General features: G+C 53.3%; 1 protein-coding gene across 1 annotated transcript in view; it reads right to left on the bottom strand.

The window, feature by feature from the left end:
• LOC141172170 (alkaline phosphatase-like) overlaps window positions 1-22,753 on the bottom strand; it is a 104,061-nt gene that overhangs the window by 49,778 nt on the left and 31,530 nt on the right. Inside the window, exons 3-4 of the mRNA XM_073656086.1 lie at window positions 19,346-19,461; window positions 9,062-9,236 (exon numbers count right to left, since the gene is read on the bottom strand). Coding sequence (XP_073512187.1) covers window positions 9,062-9,236; window positions 19,346-19,461 — 291 coding nt within the window. The remainder of the gene's footprint in view (window positions 1-9,061; window positions 9,237-19,345; window positions 19,462-22,753) is intronic.

Raw genomic sequence — 22,753 nt, 5'->3', positions numbered from 1 at the left:
TGACAACCAGCCTGTACACTGTGAGAGGTTTTCAGCCCCGCCCCCTGTCACTGACAACCAGCCTGTATACTGTGAGAGGTTGTCAGCCCCGCCCCCTGTAACTAACAACCAGCCTGTACACTGTGAGAGGTTGTCAGCCCCGCCCCCTGTCACTGACAACCAGCCTGTACACTGTGAGAGGTTGTCAGCCCCGCCCCCTGTCACTGACAACCAGCCTGTACACGGAGAGAGGTTGTCAGCCCATCCCCCTGTCACTGACAACCAGCCTGTATACTGTGAGAGGTTGTCAGCCCCGCCCCCTGTCACTGACAACCAGCCTGTACACTGTGAGAGGATGTCAGCCCCGCCCCCTGTCACTGACAACCAGCCTGTACACTGTGAGAGGCTGTCAGCCCCACCCCCTGTCACTGACAACCAGCCTGTATACTGTGAGAGGTTGTCAGCCCCGCCCCCTGTCACTGACAACCAGCCTGTACACTGTGAGAGGATGTCAGCCCCGCCCCCTGTCACTGACAACCAGCCTGTACACTGTGAGAGGCTGTCAGCCCCACCCCCTGTCACTGACAACCAGCCTGTATACTGTGAGAGGTTGTCAGCCCCGCCCCCTGTCACTGACAACCAGCCTGTATACTGTGGAAGGCTGTCAGCCCCGCCCCCTGTCACTGACAACCAGCCTGTATACTGTGAGTTTGTCAGCCCCGCCCCCTGTCACTGACAACCAGCCTGTATACTGTGGAAGGCTGTCAGCCCCGCCCCCTGTCACTGACAACCAGCCTGTATACTGTGAGAGGTTGTCGGCCCCGCCCCCTGTCACTGACAACCAGCCTGTACACTGTGAGAGGTTGTCGGCCCCGACCCCGTCACTGACAACCAGCCTGTATACTGTGAGAGGTTGTCAGCCCCGCCCCCTGCCACTGACAACCAGCCTGTACATTGTGAGAGGTTGTCAGCCCCGCCCCCTGTCACTGACAACCAGCCTGTATACTGTGAGAGGTTGTCGGCCCCGCCCCCTGTCACTGACAACCAGCCTGTATACTGTGAGAGGTTGTCGGCCCCGCCCCCTGTCACTGACAACCAGCCTGTACACTGTGAGAGGTTGTCAGCCCCGCCCCCTGTCCCTGATAACCAGCCTGTATACTGTGAGAGGTTGTCAGCCCCGCCCCCTGCCACTGACAACCAGCCTGTATACTGTGAGAGGTTGTCGGCCCCGCCCCCTGTCACTGACAACCAGCCTGTACACTGTGAGAGGTTGTCAGCCCCGCCCCCTGTCACTGACAACCAGCCTGTATACTGTGAGAGGTTGTCGGCCCCGCCCCCTGTCACTGACAACCAGCCTGTACACTGTGAGAGGTTGTCGGCCCCGACCCCGTCACTGACAACCAGCCTGTACACTGTGAGAGGTTGTCAGCCCCGACCCCGTCACTGACAACCAGCCTGTATACTGTGAGAGGTTGTCAGCCCCACCCCCTGTGACTGACAACCAGCCTGTATACTGTGAGAGGTTGTCAGCCCCGCCCCCTGTCACTGACAACCAGCCTGTACACTGTGAGAGGTTACCAGCCCCGCCCCCTGCCACTGACAACCAGCCTGTACACTGTGAGAGGTGGTCAGCCCCGACCACTGCCACTGACAACCAGCCTGTACACTGTGAGAGGTTGTCAGCCCCACCCCCTGTCACTGACAACCAGCCTGTACACTGTGAGAGGTTGTCAGCCCCACCCCCTGTGACTGACAACCAGCCTGTACACTGTGAGAGGTTGTCAGCCCCACCCCCTGTCACTGACAACCAGCCTGTACACTGTGAGAGGTTGTCAGCCCCACCCCCTGTGACTGACAACCAGCCTGAACACTGTGAGAGGTTGTCAGCCCCACCCCCTGTGACTGACAACCAGCCTGTACACTGTGAGAGGTTGTCAGCCCCGACCCCTGCCACTGACAACCAGCCTTTATACTATGAGAGGTTGTCAGCCCCGCCCCCTGTGACTGACAACCAGCCTGTACACTGTGAGAGGTTGTCAGCCCCACCCCCTGTCACTGACAACCAGCCTTTATACTATGAGAGGTTGTCAGCCCCGCCCCCTGTCACTGACAACCAGCCTGTACACTGTGAGAGGTTGTCAGCCCCACCCCCTGCCACTGACAACCAGCCTGTACACTGTGAGAGGTTGTCAGCCCCGCCCCCTGCCACTGACAACCAGCCTGTACACTGTGAGAGGTTGTCAGCCCTGCCGCCTGTCACTGACAACCAGCCTGTACACTGTGAGAGGTTGTCAGCCCCACCCCCTGTCACTGACAACCAGCCTGTATACTGTGAGAGGTTGTCAGCCCCGCCCCCTGTCACTGACAACCAGCCTGTATACTGTGAGAGGTTGTCAGCCCCGCCCCCTGTCACTGACAACCAGCCTGTATACTGTGAGAGGTTGTCAGCCCCACCCCCTGTCACTGACAACCAGCCTGTATACTGTGAGAGGTTGTCAGCCCCGCCCCCTGTCACTGACAACCAGCCTGTACACTATGAGAGGTTGTCAGCCCCGCCCCCTGTCACTGACAACCAACCTGTATACTGTGAGAGGTAGTCAGCCGCTCCCCCTGCCACTGACAACCAGCCTGTACACTGTGAGAGGATGTCAGCCCCGCCCCCTGTCACTGACAACTAGCCTGTATACTGAGAGGTTGTCAGCCCCACCCCCTGTCACTGACATCCAGCCTGTATACTGTGAGAGGTTGTCAGCCCCGCCCCCTGTCACTGACATCCAGCCTGTACACTGTGAGAGGCTGTCAGCCCCTCCCCTGTCACTGACAACCAGCCTGTACACTGTGAGAGGTTGTCAGCCCCACCCCCTGTCACTGACAACCAGCCTGTATACTGTGAGAGGTTGTCAGCCCCGCCCCGTCACTGACAACCAGCCTGTATACTGTGAGAGGTTTTCAGCCCCGCCCCCTGTCACTGACAACCAGCCTGTATACTGTGAGAGGTTGTCAGCCCCGCCCCCTGTAACTAACAACCAGCCTGTACACTGTGAGAGGATGTCAGCCCCGCCCCCTGTCACTGACAACCAGCCTGTACACTGTGAGAGGATGTCAGCCCCACCCCCTGTCACTGACAACCAGCCTGTATACTGTGAGAGGTTGTCAGCCCCGCCCCCTGTAACTAACAACCAGCCTGTACACTGTGAGAGGATGTCAGCCCCGCCCCCTGTCACTGACAACCAGCCTGTACACTGTGAGAGGCTGTCAGCCCCACCCCCTGTCACTGACAACCAGCCTGTATACTGTGAGAGGTTGTCAGCCCCGCCCCCTGTCACTGACAATCAGCCTGTATACTGTGAGAGGTTGTCAGCCCCGCCCCCTGTCACTGACAACCAGCCTGTATACTGTGAGAGGTTGTCAGCCCCGCCCCCTGTCACTGACAACCAGCCTGTACACTGTGAGAGGATGTCAGCCCCGCCCCCTGTCACTGACAACCAGCCTGTATACTGTGAGAGGTTGTCAGCCCCGCCCCCTGTCACTGACAACCAGCCTGTACACTGTGAGAGGATGTCAGCCCCGCCCCCTGTCACTGACAACCAGCCTGTATACTGTGAGAGGTTGTCAGCCCCGCCCCCTGTCACTGACAACCAGCCTGTACACTGTGAGAGGATGTCAGCCCCGCCCCCTGTCACTGACAACCAGCCTGTACACTGTGAGAGGCTGTCAGCCCCACCCCCTGTCACTGACAACCAGCCTGTATACTGTGAGAGGTTGTCAGCCCCGCCCCCTGTCACTGACAACCAGCCTGTATACTGTGGAAGGCTGTCAGCCCCGCCCCCTGTCACTGACAACCAGCCTGTATACTGTGAGAGGTTGTCGGCCCCGCCCCCTGTCACTGACAACCAGCCTGTATACTGTGGAAGGCTGTCAGCCCCGCCCCCTGTCACTGACAACCAGCCTGTATACTGTGAGTTTGTCAGCCCCGCCCCCTGTCACTGACAACCAGCCTGTATGCTGTGGAAGGCTGTCAGCCCCGCCCCCTGTCACTGACAACCAGCCTGTATACTGTGAGTTTGTCAGCCCCGCCCCCTGTCACTGACAACCAGCCTGTATACTGTGGAAGGCTGTCAGCCCCGCCCCCTGTCACTGACAACCAGCCTGTATACTGTGAGAGGTTGTCGGCCCCGCCCCCTGTCACTGACAACCAGCCTGTATACTGTGGAAGGCTGTCAGCCCCGCCCCCTGTCACTGACAACCAGCCTGTATACTGTGAGTTTGTCAGCCCCGCCCCCTGTCACTGACAACCAGCCTGTATACTGTGGAAGGCTGTCAGCCCCGCCCCCTGTCACTGACAACCAGCCTGTATACTGTGAGAGGTTGTCGGCCCCGCCCCCTGTCACTGACAACCAGCCTGTACACTGTGAGAGGTTGTCGGCCCCGACCCCGTCACTGACAACCAGCCTGTATACTGTGAGAGGTTGTCAGCCCCGCCCCCTGCCACTGACAACCAGCCTGTATACTGTGAGAGGTTGTCAGCCCCGCCCCCTGCCACTGACAAACAGCCTGTATACTGTGAGAGGTTGTCGGCCCCGCCCCCTGTCACTGACAACCAGCCTGTACACTGTGAGAGGTTGTCAGCCCCGCCCCCTGTCACTGACAACCAGCCTGTATACTGTGAGAGGTTGTCGGCCCCGCCCCCTGTCACTGACAACCAGCCTGTACACTGTGAGAGGTTGTCGGCCCCGACCCCGTCACTGACAACCAGCCTGTACACTGTGAGAGGTTGTCAGCCCCGACCCCGTCACTGACAACCAGCCTGTATACTGTGAGAGGTTGTCAGCCCCACCCCCTGTGACTGACAACCAGCCTGTATACTGTGAGAGGTTGTCAGCCCCGCCCCCTGTCACTGACAACCAGCCTGTACACTGTGAGAGGTTGTCAGCCCCGCCCCCTGTCACTGACAACCAGCCTGTACACTGTGAGAGGTGGTCAGCCCCGACCCCTGCCACTGACAACCAGCCTGTACACTGAGAGAGGTTGTCAGCCCCGCCCCCTGCCACTGACAACCAGCCTGTATACTGTGAGAGGTTGTCAGCCCCGCCCCCTGCCACTGACAAACAGCCTGTACACTGAGAGAGGTTGTCAGCCCCACCCCCTGCCACTGACAACCAGCCTGTATACTGTGAGAGGTTGTCAGCCCCGCCCCCTGCCACTGACAAACAGCCTGTATACTGTGAGAGGTTGTCGGCCCCGCCCCCTGTCACTGACAACCAGCCTGTACACTGTGAGAGGTTGTCAGCCCCGCCCCCTGTCACTGACAACCAGCCTGTATACTGTGAGAGGTTGTCGGCCCCGCCCCCTGTCACTGACAACCAGCCTGTACACTGTGAGAGGTTGTCGGCCCCGACCCCGTCACTGACAACCAGCCTGTATACTGTGAGAGGTTGTCAGCCCCACCCCCTGTGACTGACAACCAGCCTGTATACTGTGAGAGGTTGTCAGCCCCGCCCCCTGTCACTGACAACCAGCCTGTACACTGTGAGAGGTTGTCAGCCCCGCCCCCTGTCACTGACAACCAGCCTGTACACTGTGAGAGGTGGTCAGCCCCGACCCCTGCCACTGACAACCAGCCTGTACACTGAGAGAGGTTGTCAGCCCTGCCCCGTCACTGCCAACCAGCCTGTATACTGTGAGAGGTTGTCAGCCCCGCCCCCTGTCACTGACAACCAGCCTGTATACTGTGAGAGGTGGTCAGCCCCGCCCCCTGTCACTGACAACCAGCCTGTATACTGTGAGAGGTTGTCAGCCCCGCCCCCTGTCACTGACAACCAGCCTGTATACTGTGAGAGGTTGTCAGCCCCGCCCCCTGCTACTGACAACCAGCCTGTACACTGTGAGAGGTTGTCAGCCCCGCCCCCTGTCACTGACAACCAGCCTGTATACTGTGAGAGGTTGTCAGCCCCGCCCCCTGTCACTGACAACCAGCCTGTATACTGTGAGAGGTTGTCAGCCCCGCCCCCTGCCACTGACAACCAGCCTGTATACTGTGAGAGGTTGTCAGCCCCGCCCCCTGCCACTGACAACCAGCCTGTATACTGTGAGAGGTTGTCAGCCCCGCCCCCTGCCACTGACAACCAGCCTGTATACTGTGAGAGGTTGTCAGCCCCACCCCCTGTAACTGACAAACAGCCTGTACACTGTGAGAGGTGGTCAGCCCCGCCCCCTGTCACTGACAACCAGCCTTTATACTGTGAAAGGTTGTCAGCCCCGCCCCCTGTCACTGACAACCAGCCTGTATACTGTGAGACGATGTCAGCCCCACCCACTGTCACTGACAACCAGCCTGTATACTGTGAGAGGTTGTCAGCCCCGCCCCCTGTCACTGACAACCAGCCTTTATACTGTGAAAGGTTGTCAGACCCACCCCCTGTCACTGACAACCAGCCTTTATACTGTGAAAGGTTGTCAGCCCCGCCCCCTGTCACTGACAACCAGCCTGTATACTGTGAGACGATGTCAGCCCCACCCACTGTCACTGACAACCAGCCTGTACACTGTGAGAGGATGTCAGCCCCACCCCCTGTCACTGACAACCAGCCTGTATACTGTGAGAGGTTGTCAGCCCCGCCCCCTGTCACTGACAACCAGCCTTTATACTGTGAAAGGTTGTCAGCCCCGCCCCCTGTCACTGACAACCAGCCTGTATACTGTGAGACGATGTCAGCCCCACCCACTGTCACTGACAACCAGCCTGTATACTGTGAGAGGATGTCAGCCCCACCCCCTGTCACTGACAACCAGCCTGTATACTGTGAGAGGTTGTCAGCCCCGCCCCCTGTCACTGACAACCAGCCTTTATACTGTGAAAGGTTGTCAGACCCACCCCCTGCCACTGACAACCAGCCTGTACACTGTGAGAGGTGGTCAGCCCCACCCCCTGCCACTGACAACCAGCCTGTACACTGTGAGAGGTGGTCAGCCCCACCCCCTGCCACTGACAACCAGCCTGTATACTGTGAGAGGTTGTCAGCCCCACCCCCTGTCACTGACAACCAGCCTGTACACTGTGAGAGGTTACCAGCCCCGCCCCCTGCCACTGACAACCAGCCTGTACACTGTGAGAGGTGGTCAGCCCCGACCACTGCCACTGACAACCAGCCTGTACACTGTGAGAGGTTGTCAGCCCCACCCCCTGTGACTGACAACCAGCCTGAACACTGTGAGAGGTTGTCAGCCCCACCCCCTGTGACTGACAACCAGCCTGTACACTGTGAGAGGTTGTCAGCCCCGACCCCTGCCACTGACAACCAGCCTTTATACTATGAGAGGTTGTCAGCCCCGCCCCCTGTGACTGACAACCAGCCTGTACACTGTGAGAGGTTGTCAGCCCCACCCCCTGTCACTGACAACCAGCCTTTATACTATGAGAGGTTGTCAGCCCCGCCCCCTGTCACTGACAACCAGCCTGTACACTGTGAGAGGTTGTCAGCCCCACCCCCTGCCACTGACAACCAGCCTGTACACTGTGAGAGGTTGTCAGTCCCGCCCCCTGCCACTGACAACCAGCCTGTACACTGTGAGAGGTTGTCAGCCCTGCCGCCTGTCACTGACAACCAGCCTGTACACTGTGAGAGGTTGTCAGCCCCACCCCCTGTCACTGACAACCAGCCTGTATACTGTGAGAGGTTGTCAGCCCCGCCCCGTGTCACTGACAACCAGCCTGTATACTGTGAGAGGTTGTCAGCCCCGCCCCCTGTCACTGACAACCAGCCTGTATACTGTGAGAGGTTGTCAGCCCCACCCCCTGTCACTGACAACCAGCCTGTATACTGTGAGAGGTTGTCAGCCCCGCCCCCTGTCACTGACAACCAGCCTGTACACTGTGAGAGGATGTCAGCGCCGCCCCCTGTCCCTGACAACCAGCCTGTATACTGTGAGAGGTTGTCAGCCCCGCCCCCTGCCACTGACAACCAGCCTGTACACTATGAGAGGTTGTCAGCCCCGCCCCCTGTCACTGACAACCAACCTGTATACTGTGAGAGGTAGTCAGCCGCTCCCCCTGCCACTGACAACCAGCCTGTATACTGTGAGAGGTTGTCAGCCCCGCCCCCTGTCACTGACAACCAGCCTGTATACTGTGAGAGGTAGTCAGCCGCTCCCCCTGCCACTGACAACCAGCCTGTACACTATGAGAGGTTGTCAGCCCCGCCCCCTGTCACTGACAACCAGCCTGTATACTGTGAGAGGTAGTCAGCCGCTCCCCCTGCCACTGACAACCAGCCTGTATACTGTGAGAGGTTGTCAGCCCCGCCCCCTGTCACTGACATCCAGCCTGTATACTGTGAGAGGCTGTCAGCCCCGCCCCCTGTCACTGACAACCAGCCTGTACACTGTGAGAGGATGTCAGCCCCGCCCCCTGTCACTGACAACTAGCCTGTATACTGTGAGAGGTTGTCAGCCCTGCCCCCTGTCACTGACATCCAGCCTGTATACTGTGAGAGGTTGTCAGCCCCGCCCCCTGGCACTGACATCCAGCCTGTACACTGTGAGAGGCTGTCAGCCCCGCCCCCTGTCACTGACAACCAGCCTGTACACTGTGAGAGGTTGTCAGCCCCACCCCCTGTCACTGACAACCAGCCTGTACACTGTGAGAGGATGTCAGCCCCGCCCCCTGTCATTGACAACTAGCCTGTATACTGTGAGAGGTTGTCAGCCCCGCCCCCTGTCACTGACATCCAGCCTGTATACTGTGAGAGGTTGTCAGCCCCGCCCCCTGGCACTGACATCCAGCCTGTACACTGTGAGAGGCTGTCAGCCCCGCCCCCTGTCACTGACAACCAGCCTGTACACTGTGAGAGGTTGTCAGCCCCACCCCCTGTCACTAACAACCAGCCTGTACACTGTGAGAGGATGTCAGCCCCGCCCCCTGCTACTGACAACCAGCCTGTACACTGTGAGAGGTTGTCAGCCCCGCCCCCTGTCACTGACAACCAGCCTGTATACTGTGAGAGGTTGTCAGCCCCACCCCCTGTGACTGACAACCAGCCTGTATACTGTGAGAGGTTGTCAGCCCCGCTATCGAGTCTCCCACCTGCTGCCTTCGCCCACTTCAGGATGGAGTCCACCTCGTGGCCGCGGCTTGTGTTGCAGGACCCCAGTTTGGCCGCGGCGCTGAGTCCCACGATTCCTTTATTGGTCTTCACACCACACAGGAAAGCCGTGGCCGTCCCCGCACTGTCCGGGACCTGCGAGTCCGTGTTATAGGTCTGCGGAGACACGGGAGATAACCCCATCATCCCCGGAGCGCATAACCTAATCTCCTATCACACAATGTATCACTACTCCCATCATCCCTGACCCCTGAGCTCACAATCTAATCTCCTATCACACAGTGTATCACTACTCCCATCATCCCTGACCCCGGAGCTCACAATCTAATCTCCTATCACACAATGTATCACTACTCCCATCATCCCTGACCCCAGAGCTCACAATCTAATCTCCTATCACACCATGTATCACTACTCCCATTATCCCTGACCCCAGAGCTCACAATCTAATCTCCTATCACACAATGTATCACTACTCCCATCATCCCTGACCCCAGAGCTCACAATCTAATCTCCTATCACACAATGTATCACTACTCCCATCATCCCTGACCCCAGAGCTCACAATCTAATCTCCTATCACACAGTGTATCACTACTCCCATCATCCCTGACCCCAGAGCTCACAATCTAATCTCCTATCACACAGTGTATCACTACTCCCATCATCCCTGACCCCAGAGCTCACAATCTAATCTCCTATCACACAGTGTATCACTACTCCCATCATCCAGACCCCAGAGCTCACAATCTAATCTCCTATCACACAGTGTATCACTACTCCCATCATCCCTGACCCCGGAGCTCACAATCTAATCTCCTATCACACAGTGTATCACTACTCCCATCATCCCTGACGCCGGAGCTCACAATCTAATCTCCTATCACACAGTGTATCACTACTCCCATCATCCCTGACCCCGGAGCTCACAATCTAATCTCCTATCATACAATGTATCACTACTCCCATCATCCCTGACCCCAGAGCTCACAATCTAATCTCCTATCACACAGTGTATCACTACTCCCATCATCCCTGACCCCAGAGATCACAATCTAATCTCCTATCACACAATGTATCACTACTCCCATCATCCCTGACCCCAGAGCTCACAATCTAATCTCCTATCACACAATGTATCACTACTCCCATCATCCCTGACCCCAGAGCTCACAATCTAATCTCCTATCACACAATGTATCACTACTCTCATCATCCCTGACCCCAGAGCTCACAATCTAATCTCCTATCACACAGTGTATCACTACTCCCATCATCCCTGACCCCGGAGCTCACAATCTAATCTCCTATCACACAGTGTATCACTACTCCCATCATCCCTGACCCCAGAGCTCACAATCTAATCTCCTATCACACAGTGTATCACTACTCCTATCATCCCTGACCCCGGAGCTCACAATCTAATCTCCTATCACACAATGTATCACTACTCTCATCATCCCTGACCCCGGAGCTCACAATCTAATCTCCTATCACACAGTGTATCACTACTCCCATCATCCCTGACCCCGGAGCTCACAATCTAATCTCCTATCACACAGTGTATCACTACTCTCATCATCCCTGACCCCAGAGCTCACAATCTAATCTCCTATCACACAGTGTATCACTACTCCCATCATCCCTGACCCCGGAGCTCACAATCTAATCTCCTATCACACAATGTATCACTGCTCCCTTCATCCCTGACCCCAGGAGCTCACAATCTAATCTCCTATCACACAGTGTATCACTACTCCTATCATCCCTGACCCCGGAGCTCACAATCTAATCTCCTATCACACAATGTATCACTACTCTCATCATCCCTGACCCCGGAGCTCACAATCTAATCTCCTATCACACAGTGTATCACTACTCCCATCATCCCTGACCCCAGAGCTCACAATTTAATCTCCTATCACACAATGTATCACTACTCCCATCATCCCTGACCCCAGAGCTCACAATCTAATCTCCTATCACACAATGTATCACTACTCTCATCATCCCTGACCCCGGAGCTCACAATTTAATCTCCTATCACACAGTGTATCACTACTCCCATCATCCCTGACCCCAGAGCTCACAATCTAATCTCCTATCACACAGTGTATCACTACTCCCATCATCCCTGACCCCAGAGCTCACAATCTAATCTCCTATCACACAATGTATCACTACTCTCATCATCCCTGACCCCGGAGCTCACAATTTAATCTCCTATCACACAGTGTATCACTACTCCCATCATCCCTGACCCCAGAGCTCACAATCTAATCTCCTATCACACAATGTATCACTACTCTCATCATCCCTGACCCCGGAGCTCACAATCTAATCTCCTATCACACAGTGTATCACTACTCCCATCATCCCTGACCCCGGAGCTCACAATCTAATCTCCTATCACACAATGTATCACTACTCTCATCATCCCTGACCCCGGAGCTCACAATCTAATCTCCTATCACACAGTGTATCACTACTCCCATCATCCCTGACCCCAGAGCTCACAATTTAATCTCCTATCACACAATGTATCACTACTCCCATCATCCCTGACCCCAGAGCTCACAATCTAATCTCCTATCACACAATGTATCACTACTCTCATCATCCCTGACCCCGGAGCTCACAATTTAATCTCCTATCACACAGTGTATCACTACTCCCATCATCCCTGACCCCAGAGCTCACAATCTAATCTCCTATCACACAATGTATCACTACTCCCATCATCCCTGACCCCAGAGCTCACAATCTAATCTCCTATCACACAATGTATCACTACTCCCATCATCCCTGACCCCAGAGCTCACAATCTAATCTCCTATCACACAGTGTATCACTACTCCCATCATCCCTGACCCCTGAGCTTACAATCTAATCTCCTATCACACAGTGTATCACTACTCCCATCATCCCTGACCCCAGAGCTCACAATCTAATCTCCTATCACACAATGTATCACTACTCCCATCATCCCTGACCTCAGAGCTCACAATCTAATCTCCTATCACACAGTGTATCACTACTCCCATCATCCCTGACCCCAGAGCTCACAATTTAATCTCCTATCACACAATGTATCACTACTCCCATCATCCCTGACCCCAGGAGCTCACAATCTAATCTCCTATCACACAATGTATCACTACTCTCATCATCCCTGACCCCGGAGCTCACAATTTAATCTCCTATCACACAGTATATCACTACTCCCATCATCCCTGACCCCAGAGCTCACAATCTAATCTCCTATCACACAATGTATCACTACTCCCATCATCCCTGACCCCAGAGCTCACAATCTAATCTCCTATCACACAGTGTATCACTACTCCCATCATCCCTGACCCCAGAGCTCACAATCTAATCTCTTATCACACAATGTATCACTACTCCCATCATCCCTGACCCCAGAGCTCACAATCTAATCTCCTATCACACAGTGTATCACTACTCCCATCATCCCTGACCCCAGAGCTCACAATCTAATCTCCTATCATACAATGTATCACTACTTCCATCAACCCTGACCCCAGAGCTCACAATCTAATCTCCTATCACACAATGTATCACTACTCCCATCATCCCTGACCCCAGAGCTCACAATCTAATCTCCTATCACACAGTGTATCACTACTCCCATCATCCCTGACCTCAGAGCTCACAATCTAATCTCCTATCACACAGTGTATCACTACTCCCATCATCCCTGACCCCGGAGCTCACAATCTAATCTCCTATCACACAATGTATCACTACTACCATCATCCCTGACCCCAGAGCTCACAATCTAATCTCCTATCACACAATGTATCACTACTCCCATCATCCCTGACCCCGGAGCTCATAGTCTAATCTCCTATCACACAGTGTATCACTACTCCCATCATCCCTGACCCCAGAGCTCACAATCTAATCTCCTATCACACAATGTATCACTACTCCCATCATCCCTGACCCCGGAGCTCACAATCTAACCTCCTATCACACAATGTATCACTACTCCCATCATCCCTGACCCCAGAGCTCTCAATCTAATCTCCTATCATACAATGTATCACTACTCCCATCATCCCTGACCCCGGAATTCACAATCTAACCTCCTATCACACAATGTATCACTACTCCCATCATCCCTGACCCCAGAGCTCACAATCTAATCTCCTATCACACAATGTATCACTACTCCCATCATCCCTGACCCCAGAGCTCACAATCTAATCTCCTATCATACAATGTATCACTACTCCCATCATCCCTGACCCCAGAGCTCACAATCTAATCTCCTATCACACAATGTATCACTACTCCCATCATCCCTGACCTCAGAGCTCACAATCTAATCTCCTATCATACAATGTATCACTACTCCCATCATCCCTGACCCCAGAGCTCACAATCTAATCTCCTATCACACAATGTATCACTACTCCCATCATCCCTGACCCCGGAGCTCACAATCTAATCTCCTATCACACAATGTATCACTACTCCCATCATCCCTGACCCCGGAGCTCACAATCTAATCTCCTATCACACAATGTATCACTACTCCCATCATCCCTGACCCCGGAGCTCACAATCTAATCTCCTATCACACAATGTATCACTACTCCCATCATCCCTGACCCCGGAGCTCACAATCTAATCTCCTATCACACAGTGTATCACTACTCCCATCATCCCTGACCCCGGAGCTCACAATCTAATCTCCTATCACACAATGTATCACTACTCCCATCATCCCTGACCCCGGAGCTCACAATCTAATCTCCTATCACACAGTGTATCACTACTCCCATCATCCCTGACCCCGGAGCTCACAATCTAATCTCCTATCACACAGTGTATCACTACTCCCATCATCCCTGACCCCAGAGCTCACAATCTAATCTCCTATCACACAATGTATCACTACTCCCATCATCCCTGATCCCAGAGCTCACAATCTAATCTCCTATCACACAATGTATCACTACTCCCATCATCCCTGACCCCAGAGCTCACAATCTAATCTCCTATCACACAGTGTATCACTACTCCCATCATCCCTGACCCCAGAGCTCACAATCTAATCTCCTATCACACAATGTATCACTACTCCCATCATCCCTGACCCCAGAGCTCACAATCTAATCTCCTATCACACAATGTATCACTACTCCCATCATCCCTGACCCCAGAGCTCACAATCTAATCTCCTATCACACAATGTATCACTACTCCCATCATCCCTGACCCTAGAGCTCACAATCTAATCTCCTATCACACAATGTATCACTACTCCCATCATCCCTGATCCCAGAGCTCACAATCTAATCTCCTATCACACAATGTATCACTACTCCCATCATCCCTGACCCCAGAGCTCACAATCTAATCTCCTATCACACAATGTATCACTACTCCCATCATCCCTGACCCCAGAGCTCACAATCTAATCTCCTATCACACAATGTATCACTACTCCCATCATCCCTGACCCCGGAGCTCACAATCTAATCTCCTATCACACAGTGTATCACTACTCCCATCATCCCTGACCCCGGAGCTCACAATCTAATCTCCTATCACACAATGTATCACTACTCCCATCATCCCTGACCCCGGAGCTCACAATTTAATCTCCTATCACACAGTGTATCACTACTCCCATCATCCCTGACCTCAGAGCTCACAATCTAATCTCCTATCACACAATGTATCACTACTCCCATCATCCCTGACCCCGGAGCTCACAATTTAATCTCCTATCACACAGTGTATCACTACTCCCATCATCCCTGACCTCAGAGCTCACAATCTAATCTCCTATCACACAATGTATCACTACTCCCATCATCCCTGACCCTAGAGCTCACAATCTAATCTCCTATCACACAATGTATCACTACTCCCATCATCCCTGATCCCAGAGCTCACAATCTAATCTCCTATCACACAATGTATCACTACTCCCATCATCCCTGACCCCGTAGCTCACAATCTAATCTCCTATCACACAATGTATCACTACTCCCATCATCCCTGATCCCAGAGCTCACAATCTAATCTCCTATCACACAATGTATCACTACTCCAATCATCCCTGACCCCAGAGCTCACAATCTAATCTCCTATCACACAGTGTATCACTACTCCCATCATCCCTGACCCCAGAGCTCACAATCTAATCTCCTATCACACAATGTATCACTACTCCCATCATCCCTGACCCCGGAGCTCACAATCTAATCTCCTATCACACAATGTATCACTACTCCCATCATCCCTGACCCCAGGAGCTCACAATCTAATCTCCTATCACACAATGTATCACTACTCCCATCATCCCTGACCCCGGAGCTCACAATCTAATCTCCTATCACACAATGTATCACTACTCCCATCATCCCTGACCCCGGAGCTCACAATCTAATCTCCTATCACACAATGTATCACTACTCCCATCATCCCTGACCCCGGAGCTCACAATCTAATCTCCTATCACACAGTGTATCACTACTCCCATCATCCCTGACCCCAGAGCTCACAATCTAATCTCCTATCACACAATGTATCACTACTCCCATCATCCCTGACCCCGGAGCTCACAATCTAATCTCCTATCACACAGTGTATCACTACTCCCATCATCCCTGACCCCAGAGCTCACAATCTAATCTCCTATCACACAATGTATCACTACTCCCATCATCCCTGACCCCAGAGCTCACAATCTAATCTCCTATCACACAGTGTATCACTACTCCCATCATCCCTGACCCCAGAGCTCACAATCTAATCTCCTATCACACAATGTATCACTACTCCCATCATCCCTGACCCCAGAGCTCACAATCTAATCTCCTATCATACAATGTATCACTACTCCCATCATCCCTGACCCCGGAGCTCACAATCTAATCTCCTATCACACAGTGTATCACTACTCCCATCATCCCTGACCCCGGAGCTCACAATCTAATCTCCTATCACACAGTGTATCACTACTCCCATCATCCCTGACCCCGGAGCTCACAATCTAATCTCCTATCACACAATGTATCACTACTCCCATCGTCCCTGACCCCGGAGCTCACAATCTAATCTCCTATCACACAATGTATCACTACTCCCATCATCCCTGACCCCAGAGCTCACAATCTAATCTCCTATCACACAATGTATCACTACTCCCATCGTCCCTGACCCCGGAGCTCACAATCTAATCTCCTATCACACAATGTATCACTACTCCCATCATCCCTGACCCCAGAGCTCACAATCTAATCTCCTATCACACAATGTATCACTACTCCCATCATCCCTGACCCCAGAGCTCACAATCTAATCTCCTATCACACAATGTATCACTACTCCCATCGTCCCTGACCCCGGAGCTCACAATCTAATCTCCTATCACACAGTGTATCACTACTCCCATCATCCCTGACCCCGGAGCTCACAATCTAATCTCCTATCACACAGTGTATCACTACTCCCATCATCCCTGACCCCAGAGCTCACAATCTAATCTCCTATCACACAATGTATCACTACTCCCATCATCCCTGACCCCAGAGCTCACAATATAATCTCCTATCACACAGTGTATCACTACTCCCATCGTCCCTGACCCCTGAGCTCACAATCTAATCTCCTATCACACAATGTATCACTACTCCCATCATCCCTGACCCCAGAGCTCACAATCTAATCTATCACACAGTGTATCACTACTCCAATCATCCCTGACCCCAGAGCTCACAATCTAATCTCCTATCACACAGTGTATCACTACTCCCATCATCCCTGACCCCGGAGCTCACAATCTAATCTCCTATCACACAATGCATCACTACTCCCATCATCCCTGACCCCGGAGCTCACAATCTAATCTCCTATCACACAATGTATCACTACTCCAATCATCCTGACCCCAGAGCTCACAATCTAATCTCCTATCACACAATGTATCACTACTCCCATCATCCCTGACCCCGGAGCTCACAATCTAATCTCCTATCACACAATGTATCACTACTCCCATCATCCCTGACCCCAGAGCTCACAATCTAATCTCCTATCACACAGTGTATCACTACTCCCATCATCCCTGACCCCAGAGCTCACAATCTAATCTCCTATCACACAATGTATCACTACTCCCATCATCCCTGACCCCAGAGCTCACAATCTAATCTCCTATCACACAGTGTATCACTACTCCCATCATCTCTGAACCCAGAGCTCACAATCTAATCTCCTATCACACAATGTATCACTACTCCCATCATCCCTGCCCCCAGAGCTCACAATCTAATCTCCTATCACACAATGTATCACTACTCCCATCATCCCTGACCCCAGAGCTCACAATCTAATCTCCTATCACACAGTGTATCACTACTCCCATCATCCCTGACCCCAGAGCTCACAATCTAATCTCCTATCACACAGTGTATCACTACTCCCATCATCCCTGACCCCAGAGCTCACAATCTAATCTCCTATCACACAGTGTATCACTACTCCCATCATCCCTGACCCCGGAGCTCACAATCTAATCTTCTATCACACAATGTATCACTACTCCCATCATCCCTGATCCCAGGAGCTCACAATCTAACCTCCTATCACACAATGTATCACTACTCCCATCATCCCTGACCCCATGAGCTCACAATCTAATCTCCTATCACACAATGTATCACTACTCCCATCATCCCTGACCCCGGAGCTCACAATCTAATCTCCTATCACACAATGTATCACTACTCCCATCATCCCTGACCCCGGAGCTCACAATCTAATCTCCTATCACACAATGTATCACTACTCCCATCATCCCTGACCCCAGAGCTCACAATCTAATCTCCTATCACACAATGTATCACTACTCCCATCATCCCTGACCCCAGGAGCTCACAATCTAATCTCCTATCACACAGTGTATCACTACTCCCATCATCCCTGACCCCGGAGCTCACAATCTAATCTCCTATCACACAGTGTATCACTACTCCCATCATCCCTGACCCCTGAGCTCACAATCTAATCTCCTATCACACAGTGTATCACTACTCCCATCATCCCTGACCCCGGAGCTCACAATCTAATCTCCTATCACACAATGTATCACTACTCCCATCATCCCTGACCCCAGAGCTCACAATCTAATCTCCTATCACACAATGTATCACTACTCCAATCATCCCTGACCCCAGAGCTCACAATCTAATCTCCTATCACACAATGTATCACTACTCCCATCATCCCTGACCCCAGAGCTCACAATCTAATCTCCTATCACACAATGTATCACTACTCCAATCATCCCTGACCCCAGAGCTCACAATCTAATCTCCTATCACACAATGTATCACTACTCCCATCATCCCTGACCCTAGAGCTCACAATCTAATCTCCTATCACACAATGTATCACTACTCCCATCATCCCTGACCCCAGAGCTCACAATCTAATCTCCTATCACACAATGTATCACTACTCCAATCATCCCTGACCCCAGAGCTCACAATCTAATCTCCTATCACACAATGTATCACTACTCCCATCATCCCTGACCCCAGAGCTCACAATCTAATCTCCTATCACACAATGTATCACTACTCCCATCATCCCTGACCCCAGGAGCTCACAATCTAATCTCCTATCACACAATGTATCACTACTCCCATCATCCCTGACCCCGGAGCTCACAATCTAATCTCCTATCACACAATGTATCACTACTCCCATCATCCCTGACCCCGGAGCTCACAATCTAATCTCCTATCACACAGTGTATCACTACTCCCATCATCCCTGACCCCAGAGCTCACAATCTAATCTCCTATCACACAGTGTATCACTACTCCCATCATCCCTGACCTCGGAGCTCACAATCTAATCTCCTATCACACAATGTATCACTACTCCCATCATCCCTGACCCTCAGAGCTCACAATCTAATCTCCTATCACACAGTGTATCACTACTCCCATCATCCCTGACCCTCAGAGCTCACAATCTAATCTCCTATCACACAATGTATCACTACTCCCATCATCCCTGACCCCGGAGCTCACAATCTAATCTCGTATCACACAGTGTATCACTACTCCCATCATCCCTGACCCCAGAGCTCACAATCTAACCTCCTATCACACAGTGTATCACTACTCCCATCATCCCTGACCCCAGAGCTCACAATCTAATCTCCTATCACACAATGTATCACTACTCCCATCCTCCGGTCACCTCTCTACCTTTGATAGAGCCACGTAGGGGAAGGTCTCCATCTCCAGGCGGCTGCTTTCTCCGGGGTCTCCCTTCATTTGTCCTCGCAGGATCCGGGCAGCGGTGATTGTCGATATTCCCATTCCTGCTTTTCACAAGGGAGATATCCATAATATAAATATTAGGGGACGATGAGACCCCACAGATCACAGCCCAGGACCCCACAAAGGATGAGAGTATGGGTCTCCCCCTTGTGGTCACTGATGGATCCACAGATCAGGAATTATCGCAGAAAACAGAAAATGTTTGAAGAATAAGACATCCTAATAAATCACACACAGCACACACTCAGTGACCTCCACCTAATGAGCCGAGTGCTGGAGGACACACACGCTCAGTCCCCTCCACCTAATGAGCCGAGTGCTGGAGGACACACACACTCAGTGATCTCCACCTAATGAGCCGAGTGCTGGAGGACACACACGCTCAGTCCCCTCCACCTAATGAGCCGAGTGCTGGAGGACACACATGCTCAGTCCCCTCCACCTAATGAGCCGAGTGCTGGAGGACACACACACTCAGTGATCTCCACCTAATGAGCCGAGTGCTGGAGGACACACACGCTCAGTCCCCTCCACCTAATGAGCCGAGTGCTGGAGGACACACACACTCAGTGATCTCCACCTAATGAGCCGAGTGCTGGAGGACACACACGCTCAGTCCCCTCCACCTAATGAGCCGAGTGCTGGAGGACACACATGCTCAGTCCCCTCCACCTAATGAGCCGAGTGCTGGAGGACACACACACTCAGTGATCTCCACCTAATGAGCCGAGTGCTGGAGGACACACACGCTCAGTCCCCTCCACCTAATGAGCCGAGTGCTGGAGGACACACATGCTCAGTCCCCTCCACCTAATGAGCCGAGTGCTGGAGGACACACACGCTCAGTCCCCTCCACCTAATGAGCCGAGTGCTGGAGGACACACACGCTCAGTCCCCTCCACCTAATGAGCCGAGTGCTGGAGGACACACACGCTCAGTCACCTCCACTTAATGAGCCGAGTGCTGGAGGACACACACGCTCAGTGACCTCCACCTAATGAGCCGAGTGTTGGAGGACACACACGCTCAGTCCCCTCCACCTAATGAGCCGAGTGCTGGAGGACACACACACTCAGTGACCTCCACCTAATGAGCCGAGTGCTGGAGGACACACACGCTCAGTCCCCTCCACCTAATGAGCCGAGTGCTGGAGGACACACACACTCAGTGACCTCCACCTAATGAGCCGAGTGCTGGAGGACACACACGCTCAGTCCCCTCCACCTAATGAGCCGAGTGCTGGAGGACACACACGCTCAGTCCCCTCCACCTAATGAGCCGAGTGCTGGAGGACACACACGCTCAGTCCCCTCCACCTAATGAGCCGAGTGCTGGAGGACACACACACTCAGTGATCTCCACCTAATGAGCCGAGTGCTGGAGGACACACACGCTCAGTCCCCTCCACCTAATGAGCCGAGTGCTGGAGGACACACACACTCAGTGATCTCCACCTAATGAGCCGAGTGCTGGAGGACACACACGCTCAGTCCCCTCCACCTAATGAGCCGAGTGCTGGAGGACACACATGCTCAGTCCCCTCCACCTAATGAGCCGAGTGCTGGAGGACACACACACTCAGTGATCTCCACCTAATGAGCCGAGTGCTGGAGGACACACACGCTCAGTCCCCTCCACCTAATGAGCCGAGTGCTGGAGGACACACATGCTCAGTCCCCTCCACCTAATGAGCCGAGTGCTGGAGGACACACACGCTCAGTCCCCTCCACCTAATGAGCCGAGTGCTGGAGGACACACACGCTCAGTCCCCTCCACCTAATGAGCCGAGTGCTGGAGGACACACACGCTCAGTCACCTCCACTTAATGAGCCGAGTGCTGGAGGACACACACGCTCAGTGACCTCCACCTAATGAGCCGAGTGTTGGAGGACACACACGCTCAGTCCCCTCCACCTAATGAGCCGAGTGCTGGAGGACACACACACTCAGTGACCTCCACCTAATGAGCCGAGTGCTGGAGGACACACACGCTCAGTCCCCTCCACCTAATGAGCCGAGTGCTGGAGGACACACACACTCAGTGACCTCCACCTAATGAGCCGAGTGCTGGAGGACACACACGCTCAGTCCCCTCCACCTAATGAGCCGAGTGCTGGAGGACACACATGCTCAGTCCCCTCCACCTAATGAGCCGAGTGCTGGAGGACACACACGCTCAGTCCCCTCCACCTAATGAGCCGAGTGCTGGAGGACACACACGCTCAGTCCCCTCCACCTAATGAGCCGAGTGCTGGAGGACACACACGCTCAGTCCCCTCCACCTAATGAGCCGAGTGCTGGAGGACACACACGCTCAGTGACCTCCACCTAATGAGCCGAGTGTTGGAGGACACACACGCTCAGTCCCCTCCACCTAATGAGCCGAGTGCTGGAGGACACACACGCTCAGTCCCCTCCACCTAATGAGCCGAGTGTTGGAGGACACACACGCTCAGTCCCCTCCACCTAATGAGCCGAGTCCTGGAGGACACACACGCTCAGTCCCCTCCACCTAATGAGCCGAGTGCTGGAGGACACACACGCTCAGTCCCCTCCACCTAATGAGCCGAGTGTTGGAGGACACACACGCTCAGTCCCCTCCACCTAATGAGCCGAGTCCTGGAGGACACAGACGCTCAGTCACCTCCACCTAATGAGCCGAGTACAGGAGGACACATACGCTCAGTCACCTCCACCTAATGAGCCGAGTCCTGGAGGATAAAGACGCTCTATCACCTCCACCTAATGAGCCGAGTACAGGAGGACACATACGCTCAGTCACCTCCACCTAATGAGCTGAGTGCTGGAGGACACACAGGCTCAGTCACTTCCACCTAATGAGCCGAGTACAGGAGGACACATACGCTCAGTCACCTCCACCTAATGACCTGAGTGCTGGAGGACACACAGGCTCAGTCACTTCCACCTAATGAGCCGAGTGCTGGAGGACACAAATGCTCAATCACCTCCACCTAATGAGCTGAGTGTCGGAGGACACACACGCTCAGTCACTTCCACCTAATGAACCGAGTACTGGAGGACACACACACTCAGTGACCTCCCCTTAATAAGCCGAGTGCTGGAGGACACACATGCTCAATCACCTCCCTCTAATGAGCCGAGTGCTGGAGGACACACAAGCTCAATCACCTCCACTTAATGACCTGAGTACTAGAGGACACACATGCTCAGTCACCTCTCCCAAATGAGCCAAGTGCTGGAGGACACACAAGCTCAGTAACCTCCTTTTAATGAACCGAGTTCTGAGGACACAAATGCTCAGTCACCTTCACCTAATGAGCCCAGAACTGAAGGACACACATGCTCAGTCAC

This window comes from Phyllobates terribilis, unplaced genomic scaffold, assembly GCF_046119375.1.
Source record: "Phyllobates terribilis strain yellow unplaced genomic scaffold, ASM4611937v1 Scaffold_12__6_contigs__length_324123572, whole genome shotgun sequence".
NCBI classification, from domain to species: domain Eukaryota; kingdom Metazoa; phylum Chordata; class Amphibia; order Anura; family Dendrobatidae; genus Phyllobates; species Phyllobates terribilis.
Note: the sequence above shows the minus strand (reverse complement) of the source record. Positions and strands in the feature narration are given on the sequence as shown.